Source organism: Prenolepis imparis, unplaced genomic scaffold, assembly GCF_030444845.1.
Source record: "Prenolepis imparis isolate NDT839.2.m4 unplaced genomic scaffold, iyPreImpa1.0 SCAF_7, whole genome shotgun sequence".
Taxonomy (NCBI): domain Eukaryota; kingdom Metazoa; phylum Arthropoda; class Insecta; order Hymenoptera; family Formicidae; genus Prenolepis; species Prenolepis imparis.
The window spans coordinates 2003842-2016561 of record NW_028141165.1 but is presented as its reverse complement, the minus strand read 5'-3'; the positions used below and the strand labels follow the sequence as shown (position 1 = coordinate 2016561).

The following is a 12720-nucleotide window of genomic DNA, read 5'->3' as shown; positions in this document are numbered from 1 at the left end:
ACTATATGTAATTGGGATTACAAAATTTAGATCATAAAATATATAGATACTTTATATAAAATAATGTACAAGCAGGAGAGAAAGAGAACTCTTTTTCATTTACTTATTATTATGTGAATTATATGTAATTTGGATAATTTGGATAAAAAAATTTAGATAATAAAATATATAAACATTTTTTATAAAATAAATGTGCAAAAGAGAGGGAACTCTTCCATTTATTTATATATGTATGTAATTTAAATTAAAAATTTTTAATAATAAAATATAAAAAGATACTTTATATAAAATAAACATGCAGAGAGAGAAAAGAGAACCCTTTTCCATTTACTTATATATATCATTTGGATTAAAAAAAAATGTATAAACACTTTATATAAAATAAATGTGTAAGAGAGAGAGTATACGATCAGTTTTTAGTCGCTCTATCAACATTAATTTTCTTTGCGTGAGAAATAAATGCAAAGATTATTAATTTTACTAAAAAAATAATTATTGATGATAAATGATGAGAAAATTGTTAAGCGCGAACGATGAAATTTTTATCTAATTATATCCGATTTCCATTTTTAAGCTCTTTATCAGAATTAATTAAATATGTACTTGCAAATCAAATTTTAATAAATGGATGATTGTTGTTAATAAACTATAGATAAAAGAATATATCTTATATTTAAAAAAAATGAAATATTTAATATTTTTATATTTGCCTAGTTAGTATCGAGTAATGCAGAATTATATTGTTTTGTTCTTGGTATTTTCCAATCTTTTTATTTAGATGATATTATCATATAAACTGTAACGCATTGTAAACATGTTTGTAACACTTATGATACATTTTATAGGCAGCTAGATTAATAGAGATACTCTGAATTTTGGTTAAGTGTCATAATTATATAGCGCGAATACCTTTTCACATACAAATTTCAAATAATAGATTACAGAGTACAGCGTTACTTTTTTTTTCGATCGATACAGATACCGGGGACACTCTCTCTCTTTCTACAAGAATTGATAGATTTATTTATAAAAGAATCGTCTAAAACTAAATACTAATAACTGCATTGCAAAAACTTATACAATAATTAGCAATCAATTAACTAAAGATAAACGAGAAGTTTGTATTATTTACAGTTTTGCGACAAACAAATCGTTCGATTAATACACTTCAAATACACAGTATTCGTCTCTAAAAAGACTGCTAGATAACGTACATATAATAAACTTCAAATTTGGAAATTTTGCTTCTTGAACATATATTTCAAATAAGGTAAATGAAAATCGAAGATTGATTTATTTAGAGCACATTATTATAGGCAAATTTAGTTTCTTTTTCATTTTACAGTAAAAATCCGTCATTATGTTTAATACTAAATCAGTTATTATATAAATGAGTATTCTTTAGAGATGTGGACATAGCGTAAAAGCATAAAATACACTATATCCATCTGCAATTTACGAGATAACGATCAGTTCCTGAGTTGCGTTTAGTATATGTATCGTATCGCATTTTTTTCTTTATATATATATATATATATATATATATATATATATATGTGTGTGTGTGTATCATTAAAATTAATCTAAACATTTAAAAAATATATATAACATTGATATATCCTTCTTAAACGTTAATCAACTCTACGTACATATACATAAATATAACATTATTTTCACTATGCTATACAATACTAGTCTTTATATTCCTGTATTTACAATTGTATCTTAACACAACATTCTTCTCGTTCTCATTCGAATAAAACTTGCGCTTCGGGTTCACGTAATAAAATATTCTCCAAATTTGTTATAAATGATTTTCTAAAAAAGCAGTTGATAAACTTTGCTTACGAATAAGGTCTATTCATATTATATGATGAAACACGCGACAAAACATTCTTCTATAATATATAAATTTGTTTATTCGCGTCGCATTTGCAAGGATGCGGAAACACAAATGCATTTATATTTATGAAATTATATTTTGTCATATCGTCTCATTGTTGTATAATGTATATCGACGCTATATAATTGTTTCTTTTTTTCCACGATTATTTAAATTTCTTCTACAATAACACGATGCAATTATATCGATAGTAGGAACACAAACTTTTTTCCACACGCTATTATAAAATCGTTATTCTATAAAAAAATATTCCAATTGTACTCGTTATTGTGATATTTTTAAATCATGATATACTACTCATGCTATTCCCTGTATAAAAAAAATTCGTCTAGCAAAGCAATACAAATCTGTTGATGTAAAATAAATCGGACGTTTTCAAAAGTAAAAGTAAAATCAGCCGACACGTAAGATTCTTCCAACGTTACACTCGATCTAGAGGTCTTTTCGTGACTAGAGTTGTAATTCTTCGTATCGTGACTTTGTATGTTATATCGTTGTTTCCAATGTAAGAAACAAATCGATGATCGAAAAGACTTGGTGAAAGAATCGTGTTCTTTATACTGGTCTTGCGCCACTTCGATTGCTCGCTATTTTTGCGATAACTTTTCCTCGCTGGGTGGATGCAACACACATATATATATATATACATATATAGGAACTAAGATTATAAGCTTATAAACTTATAAACCAGGCGCGCTTATAAGAGGACTTGCGCGACGAGTCGTCGTTGCCCTTGAGATATTTTCACTCAAAGCTCTTGCACAATATAGTTCCCGAATCAAGTAACTAAGAATAAAAAGAGATAAATAATTAAATAGTAAAAAAAAGTTAAAATTTCGGATTTCTCTCAATAATTGGCACTATTACACGGATAAGGTTACGTTAGGTACATCGTAACAAGCTTTCCAATTCTGCGTACGATAAACGTTCAACGTCAAATATCAATCCGGTACAGAACTTTTATATAGCGCGTTGGACAGTGTTGGAAGCGCTTTGATAGATCATAAGTAGAGTAAACTGTGTGCCACTTTTACCGAGCCGCTGAGTTCCTCGATAGAGATAGAGATAGAGAACGCACTCGCTGTTCAGATTTCGTGTCGATACAGATTTCTTTCAGAAACCATTTTTTTTACTATTTTCTTCATTGATACGATATTTGCCTAAACATGCTGCTGATCTCCTCCATGGTCTTGTTCTTCGTCTCCGGCACCTTCTTGTATATGAAGAGCGTGAAGAACAGTTGCAGCACAGCGAAGATGATGAACACGTAAGCGCCTAACACCTCCTGTAGCGGCAAGAAGCCAATACTGACGATGAAGTTTGCGGTCCAGTTTACGGCGATGGCAATGGAGGTAGCGGATGGACGGGCGGATTGATTGAACAACTCGGACACCAAGAACCACGGAATGCTTCCCGGTCCAGTGGCAAACAAGACGACGAACATGATGACGAGCACGATCGAGAAGTATGCTGCCACTTCCGATGTTTCCTAAAAAAAGAGGCGCAAAAATAAATGATTGCAATTTAACTTTCTTTTTCGCACATATCATCTAGTCTACCTTCCGTGATTTCAATCAGAGACAAGGATACTTACAGCGAATACCAGACAAATGGCGAGCAGAGCGGTGTCCAGGAACATGCCGCCGAATCCGACCAGGAGCAACGTTTTTCTGCCTGCCTTCTCTACCAATATTAGAGAGACGATGGTCATCAAGACATTCATCGCGCCGACTCCCATGGTCGCGTTTTGCGCGGCAGTCTTGTCCAGCTTCGCCATCATGAAGATCTTCGTCGAGAAGAACATGACGGCATTGATGCCGGATAGCTGTTGAGCAAACATGATCATGAGGGAGATGAAGAGCGGAATGCGGAGCGCCGGATTCATGAACAGCTCGCGCACGGTGACCTTCGGGATCAGCTTCATGGACTCGTACTCCGTACGCATTTCCTCCATCTCTTCATGAACCTCGAGCGTGCCACGTAACCAGGCCAGCGCTGTGGGAATAAGGAAAGAAAAAAACAATCTTTATGAGAAAGAGCAAGAACAAAGATGGCTCATGTCTGTCTTATTCGTCTAGATTTTTATAGGTCGCGTCCTCTACGTTCTTATACTATTCGTAATCTTTTATTCATAATTCATCATTTACATCTTTGCGCGTCCGTGTCCTTGCCGCGGGTGAGTAATAGGTACTTGGGGCTTTCGGGACAAAGCGGTAGCGTGCACATCTGGAAGACTGCCGGCACAAAAGTCAGGCATAGCAGCAACGGCCATTGATTGTTGGTGCCGAGAACTTGTTCCAGGCCCAGTATCTGCGACACCAGGATCGAGATGGTGATGACCAACTGGTAAACCGTGCCTACGGCGCCGCGTAGATGGATGGGCGAGATCTCGGCCAGGTACATCGGTGCCAGACCCGCGTTCAGGCCGGAGTTTATACCGATCAGGAATCTGCCTATGATTATCATCTCGTAGCTGTTCGCCGTCTTGGCGAACCCCTCAAAGATCACGGTAAGCAGCACCAGGATGTTGTTCAGGAGTAGACCGCCCTTCCTGCCGAAGCGATCCGCCACCCAGCCTACCATGGAACCCCCGATCATCCCACCGACGCAGAATATCGATACCGCCACCGACCAGATCATCGTCACTTCCGACTGGATCGGCCGCACGCCCGTGCGATTCATCTTCAGCTGGCTGATCCAGTCCTCGATGAGCTAGATAAAAACACGTCGGAGAAGATATTATATTTTGCGCGCGTCATCATTTCGCTTCTTATTCCCGCTACTGTCGTTTCGTTTACCTTCTACGTACACAGGTTCACAAATATTTTATTATTATATCACTTTACGACTCCGTCGTGACTCCGACATAATAATATAAATATATCGCAATACTGTCGCTGTATTAGGAAATGAGTAAATGTATTAACAGAGAGTGTCGAACTCTCTGATGTTGCAAATAATCAACGTAAGGCAAAAGTCGCAGAAGGTTGCGCGTAATTATTTACTTACGCGTAATTAAGTTGATGCGAAAATTCATTTGTCATACCTGTTGAGGAGCGTTAACCACACCGGTGTTGTACCCATGTTGGAACGATGAGCCAAGAGCGGCGGCAGCGATAGCGAACGCTAATCGGCCGTTGAGACCCTGCGACAAAAAGCGATATCGCTTTATCTACTTTAAAATTATGATACGAGAATATTTTATCGAATATAAAAGACGAAAAAATTACTTGTATATATATTTCAGGAATGCGCAAACATTTATTTACGCACATTTAAATATAAAAAAGATAACATGAATATGTATATACACATATTATATTGTATATATATATATATATATATATATATATATATATATATATAATAAAATATATATAAATAAAATATAATATATATATAAAACGCAAGATAAATATCACATAAGATAACGTTTAAATATAGCACACTATTCGTCAAATTCGCGTGTAATTAATTATACAAAATATAAATTCGCATTAAATTCACACACTCATTTTTTACTCGAGATTTAATGTATATTATATTAAAATTCGCGAAATGAGATGGAAAAGTTTTAGGAAAACATTCTCCTGTTAATAGCGATCTCATGAATATTCGAATTATACACAATGTCATTGTATCTTTCTTGAAATGCAGATGTTGATAATGTCGATGAAACGCGCGGTATATTAATGAAATGATGAATATGCAACGCGCAAATGTAATAAGATACATTTTGCTCGACATCTCAAGGGTCACAGATCGGAAGAATCGAACATCTGTCGAGCCTCGAAAGAGATCTCGCTCCGGAAACTTTATCTCGTTTCGTACAATGATCCCGTATCTTTGTCGCGTTTACAATTAAAGAGCGCGTATGCATGATATATCATTTTTTTCTAAAGCAAGAGTTGCAATTTCACAAAACCTTCTATCTTTTCTATTTTTTCTTCTTCTTTTAAAATACAATTTAGAAAAACGTAAAGAATGCGTACCGCTCTCCTCAGGTATGGCACTTCGAAATCGGTCGATTTTATTGTCATTTTTTCGGGTGGAAAGTCTACTTCTGCGTCGAGAGACACGCACTTCACTTTCACCGTCTCGACGAGAAAAAAAAAAACAGATGAAAAAATCGCGTTTATATTCCTCGACGACGACTTCGGGTGTCGTTCTCCAGTGTCTCGGAACACGTGCCAAAGACTGCTGGGTCGGTACCCCCGCCGTACGCTCTTATACTAGGAGACTCCGCTACGCACACACGCGTCTGCGAGCACGTGTGCACGCGTTTCCACCCGGAAGGTGTGTATGTGTGTGTGTGTGTGTGTTTAATACGGCGCTACAGAGGCGATCTTTTTTTTCCTGCTGGATATACGTATGTACATAACGCGACATGTATGTACGCACACACGCATATGCCATTTCCATGGAGAACTGATACTTCGAGGTACGCGCGGGGACTTTGTGTGCCGAGCAAGCAATGGCGTAAGTAGCGTCAGTATATAAGTATTCTGCTAATGCAAATCCACTTTCGCACTTGTGACATTCAACCGTCAGGCGGTACTAGAGGTTTAATCGAGAGAAGAGGGATTAATAATTTTCCGAATTATTCAACCTCGCAAGCGCGTGAATTTTACTCTCGAATCGTCTTGATTCATTCATTTTTTTACAGACTATTATTTATCTGGATCAATCTTCTGCTCGCACATCGGTCAGCTGTTTTGTCTTTGATTTTTAACATCGAGTAAAGACGCGCTTATCTCGTCAATCTGTCTTGAATTAGACGGAATAAATAGATCTATTCTTATATATAAAAAGAAAATGTCATGCCGATTAAAATTCGCGCGCAGGAAACGTAAAAATTTTGCACGGTTACAATAGAATCGACAGGAATAGCAAATGAAGCGCATCATCATCATAATGTCCGCAAGGCAAGTGTTTACATATACATAGAATAGCTCGCATAAATATTTATCGGCGCATTTTTCGACAATATCTCCTTTGACGTCGGCAGAGATCCGATAGCCGAGTGCACTTTGTACACCCGGATATAATACGGCAATAATCCACGGCGCATCCATTCTTAACGTCAAAGTTTATTACCCACTTGTACTCTGCACTGGTGCGATATAGTAGTTCGCGAGAAATTCTACTAGCCGGTCAATCGCTCATCTCGCGAACTTTAGACTTCTAGAGTTTTTCTAAATATAAAAAAAAAAAAAAAAAAAAAAAATAAGAAAGACAAATATAAATATCGTTATTGACAATCTCTCTATCTCTGTATTCTGCTCTTTAGCCGCACATCTACTTTATTCCTCTGCTTTCCCTCATTCACCCCTCAAAGGTCTTCGAGTGTACGTTGTTATTTAGTTATATAAAAGAAAAATATTTTGTAAAATCAAGTAAACAGTACATTTGCGCAACCTGTAGCTCTCCATTTTATCTCGTCTAGCCTTTTTCGACCCTCATCTGCACAATTCGATTCTTGCAAAATTTACATAAGCGCAAGATCAGATCTCTCCTCTTTTTCTCTCTCTCGCAAGGAATATTTCATTCACGCTCACGTGCTATACATTTGCGATGTAATGATTATTGGATTTCGCGGACGCAAGTAACGTCTTTGTGCGCAACGTTGTAAAAAAAAGAGTAATATTCGTACATTATCTCGTGCTTTTTATGCGCCAGTGCAAATTAGAAATCTAAAGTTTGCGCAACGTCTCCGAGTCTCGTGATGCATCGCCGGTCATTTCAGGCTTCTTCCGCAAATAAAAAAAAAGAATATACTCTGTCGCAAAACGTTTCTTCCACGAGTTATTGAACTACGCAAAATCAGCTGTATCTCATAAGTTACGTATAAGTACACGCCTCTTTCTCGTCGACCAATTCGAAAACAAAGTTATCTCTAATGACAGAACAAAGTCTGCATTAATAATGAGGAATAATACAATATATTCGAGGCAATGCTTCGCAAGTAGAAACTTCGTGAAAATGCAAAAAAATACAGAAAAAAAGAAGCGTTACGTAAAGAGATACTTATAGCGCGAATCTTAACAGCTCGTTGCTTCATCCATTATTAATGCAGACGGAAGTGATGCTATATTCTCGATTAAAATTGCACACGAATGAATAGATCGCTGTGTTAAAATATAGTCTCACCCACAGTGAAAAGAACAATTTAATTACAATTAAAACGAAAGCAATCCCTATCTATGTCATGGAATGCCTATATATAATTTCCCCGAAATCAGGAATTGCTTTTAAAAATCTCGAATAAAACAAAAGTGTTAAATATATTTTATGTGTTCTGTTAATTTTGATATTTTTTTAAATTCATAGAAAAAAAAGAAATATTCAACAATCTACAAGATCTCAGAATTTGCAAGGAGAATGAAAATTTATATAATGTAAATAATGATGAAATAGAAATTTCTTATCGATCCAATCGATTTTAATTAACTCATGTAATTTTTTGTTAGGACGAAATGACGGTCATTATGTCATGCATTCGTAATAATTATCGTCAAAACAAAAAAAAGATGCTTAGTAAAGGCGAAAGTATAAATAGTGAACAGTTGCGTTCGTGCCTATTTTTCCTAATATATATAGATAATATTATATATTAATATTCGTTAACTAGAGCGCATTATCACGAACTTGATACAAAAGAACGATTAACCGTGACGATCAATGTTAAAGAGAGCTCGTAGCTTAATAACGACGTAAGGTCGCTATTAAATATTTAACGTTGAGAACATTAATTACTACATTACGTCAATGTAAATATATACAGGAAAAAGAAGTCTGCAGTCGAGAGACTCGTGTGGAATTAAAATAATATTTATGATACATAAAAATATGGAGAAAAAGAGATTTCGCGCATGGACTTAAAAGAGATACGATGATAAAATACGATTTAATTAATCAGATTTATACGGGTGGCCGAATAAATGACGTAATATTTGTTCTTCGTTTCAGGTCTCCCTAATGGTATCTCAATGCCGCAGTTATAAACGCGATTAACGTTGAAAATTGAAAGACTGCTACCCGCATGTTTCGTTCAAAACTGGTGGGTCTCCTCAATCAAGGTATAATTCCCGGAGGCAATTGGCGAAGCCTCCTTGTATTACTGGAAAATTGAGCGATATTGATCGCACGCAAGGCATGGATAAAGTGATTTAGTTCACGGTCGACGAATGCACGGCTGTGAAACCTTGAAAACGACACAAATGCACCTTATCTTCCGTTGTCCTTCGCTTTTCTTAGACAACTTCTGCATTCGAGATTGGAATTTATCTTGAAATTATTACACTTTATCTATGCTAAGAAAGTCCCGTCAATCCCTTTTAATTCAATTGTCCTTTATATAGAACGTTGTATACGCGAGTCTTTTCTTCTTTTACCGTAAAATTCATGAGGAATTTTCCGTTCTAACGTCGCAAGAAAATAAGCGAATTAAAATAGATTGACAGGAATCTATTTTGCGAAATTGAAATTCTAATCTGGGTCTACGCGCGGCGAAAAATGGTTTTTAAAGTCCTGGATCTTTTCGCGATGAAATAACATGTTCTCTAGAGAAGAGTAAGAATTTTGATTAGGAAGTTTCATAAAAAAAAAGAGCGCAATTTCCAAGATTTTTCGAGATTATAATCCTCTACGAGTCCACTAATCCATATCTTAAGAATATTTTATAATTTATGCGATAAATTTCATGTGTGCATTATCTAAAAATATTAATAAATTATGTTTTGAAAATATTTTCCTTTTTCTTTCAATTATTTCCCATTATCATGTACAATTAATATTTTTTTAAAGAACACAAAATATTAAAAAATATATATATGTAATAAAAAAATCCATTATAAAATTTTACCCTGCGACATGTATATAAAATTTATTGCTAGGGGTCAAAATTGTTACACAATCCGAGAGTTAATTCATTTTCGATATCTTATGTCATGTCAGTTTTTCACAATAAGACTATAAAATAAATTTTAAGAACCTGCCCGCCGTTCATCGAGCACATTTAGACGATAACCCGTGACCGTCTGATCGAAGGCGACGCCTATGACCCTCGAAGTCGTTTCGACGTCTGACCGACGTGCGTCCGCGCGTTGCGTGCGTCGTAAGCGCCGTTTTGCGTGTGTATGCGACACGCACATTATTGCACACGCACGTGACTATATACAGTCACACATGGCGGTATATACCTGCGGTGTATAAAGGGACATTTTTGTAACAAAATTCCAGACCGCCATGACGTATTCGCGTCTCGAGAACGACCTATTCGCACGCACGTATGTTGCGTATGTGCGTGCACGTATACCTGCGCGTGTATGCGTACGAGTCACGAGATCCTCTCGCATTGGACATAACGAAGGCGCGGCGCGTCGCGGTTGGAGCAGCCGATGGTCGAGCCTCCCGATTAAAGGGGGAGAGAGAGAGAGAGAGAGAGAGAGAGAGAGAGAGAGAGAGGGGGGGAGAGAGAGAGAGAGAGAGAGAGAGAGAGAGAGAAAAAAGAGCGAGAAAGAGAGAGGCGATGGCGGCACGAAGACGACTCTAGAGAAGGGAACTCGAGTATGCTAAAAATAGCATTCGTAAAACGTTACGCTGCCTGTTTTCGAGACGCCGTCGTCCTGGTTACCTCGAGCCACTAATTTCGCCACCGCCTGCGAAAAGCAAATAGCCGCGCCCCCGTACAAGGTCTGCGATTATTTGTATGGTAAACGGGGATCTGTCCCTTTTTCGGCTCTTCTTCGGGTTTGGTCTTTTCAGCTGAACTGGTTGCACTAGTTCAGAGTTTATATCTTTCATCCTTACAATGTGGAGTGAAAAAGATAAACTCTGAACTAGTGCAACCAGTTCAGCTGAAAGGAACCTAAGACACAATCGGAGTCGCCAGTCCTCCGGTTGTGGGGCTCGGAAGCTCCGGCTCACAAATGAAAAAGAAATCTGCGGACCATATGGCACGCATCTCTCTCCTTCTCTCATTCCTTCAATTAAAAAAAAAAAAGAATTTACAGACCTTTACTTACATAATGTACTAGAAGTACATTAAATAACAGAAAGAACATTTTTAAATAAAAGAAGCGATTGCAATAGTATTTTTTATGTAATTATTACGCTATTGCTTTCATACATTTTTTATTTTATAATAATTTTATCTTTAATGTATAATATTTTCTATGAGAAAAATATTTGGAATATAATTTATTTTATTCTCTCTCTCTCTCTTTCTATTTTTTAATGATTTTCAAAGATTGATATTATTCTAGATATACACACACTTCACTCTTTTATCTCCTTCTTTTTCTATTTCCGCTTAATAAAATTTTTTAATTTTTAATTTAAAGATGAGGGTAGATCTTGTGGGAAAAGTTTTATTGAAATAGAAGAATTTCGTATTAATGTCCTGTGTCGTTAAGCAATAGAAAGTATTTAACCTAATGTCCCCTCCCCATTTCTCTTGTGAGAAAATGTCAGCGAGCGATCTGTATAAAAGAAAATTAAAGACATTTGAAGGGTAACCATTTCACATTGAATAAACCATATCAAAGGAACCGGACAAAGTCCATTGTGTTGCTCGGTAAATCAAGATTTAAGATTTAATTCTTATTAAAGTCTACATGCGTGTAAAAAATACACAACAAATAATAAAAAAAATATATAATAATTAAGTACAATATTGGATTGTATGATGAAATAATTGCTTTTAAAAAATATCAACTATGTGGCCAGTTTGTATATCATTCAAACATGTTTTCATTATAAGAACTTATAAGTCTCGAAAGAGGTCATCATCTCTGTCACGGTTATCTAATTATCAACATTGAATAATATATCTCTTTTATTGGATTTTAAACTTTAATCTTTTACCACTTTAACCTTTCACAGAATAGTAGCTGATAAAAACTACGTTTTCAGCATATTTATTTTCGATTTGTTAGTATATCTGTAACAGATAAATCTCAACGTGAGATTATAAATAAATTAAGAATATAGTAAAGAATATTCTCATGTAAGTGCTTCTATCAAAAGTATTGAATTAAACATAAAATAATACGTAAAATTTTCATTTTAAATTCCATAAAAAATTTCAATGAATATTTTATACATTTTTGAAGTTTAATACTTCACGATCTTTCACTTTAATTCAGCTCATAACTCAAAGTCGATTGATGAATACGAAACTGACAGTTTTTTTTTTTTTTATTCGACCTTCTCTGACTCTGAGGAAAAATATTTTTTTAATCTAACCTTCACTGCCTCTGATCAAAAAATAGCGCGAAATGTTTCGGATATCCTCTGCAGGATAAACAGACATGCGTGCCGCGGAGATGAGAAGATCTTATAACAGACGTTAAACGCGGATATCTCTCGTGCGATGATCTCGCGATACGATATACGTAATACGGTAAAATATATAGTAAGGATTTAATAACGATAACCATCTGCGCATTACGATAATGGCTCATAATTTTTTCCTTAAAAGACGTGAAAAAAAATTCCACAAAGATGACGAGGCGACGCTAATCTCTTTAGCGACGTTAGCCATTCTCTTTCCAGGTGTTATGAATATCTTAAAGCAAAAAAAAAAAAAAATGTCGCGTGTAGACAAAGGACTCGATTGATGTCGGCATTTTCTTCCACGCGAATAACAATGTTTCGAAGTAGTTCGATTACGGCCAACGAGATCGAATTCCATTTTTGCGCCGAACAATTTTTCATACATTTTATGCCGCGCGTAAACGTATAGCCTTCACTGTCGGAGCTTTCATTGAAGCTTTCGAGTGGAGCAGATCTCGTTGCTCGTACATTGCGTTCAA

The 12720-nt window shown here is 35.8% G+C and overlaps 1 protein-coding gene across 7 annotated transcripts in view; it reads right to left on the bottom strand.

Annotated features, from left to right (window-relative positions):
* Window positions 1–1537: 1537 nt before the first annotated feature.
* Window positions 1538–12720, bottom strand: part of LOC145938502 (solute carrier family 2, facilitated glucose transporter member 1) — a 29473-nt gene continuing 18290 nt past the window's right edge. For 6 of the 7 annotated variants that reach the window (XM_083042189.1, XM_083042188.1, XM_083042191.1 and 3 more), the window contains 4 exons: window positions 4950–5048; window positions 4051–4615; window positions 3498–3898; window positions 1538–3392 (listed from right to left, as the gene is read on the bottom strand). In XM_083042189.1, the coding sequence (XP_082898315.1) occupies window positions 3045–3392; window positions 3498–3898; window positions 4051–4615; window positions 4950–5048 (1413 nt within the window). In that variant the 3' untranslated portion in view covers window positions 1538–3044. Of the gene's footprint in view, window positions 3393–3497; window positions 3899–4050; window positions 4616–4949; window positions 5049–5895; window positions 6578–12720 lie in introns of those variants that run through there. The other variant, XM_083042193.1, reaches the window with a different exon arrangement.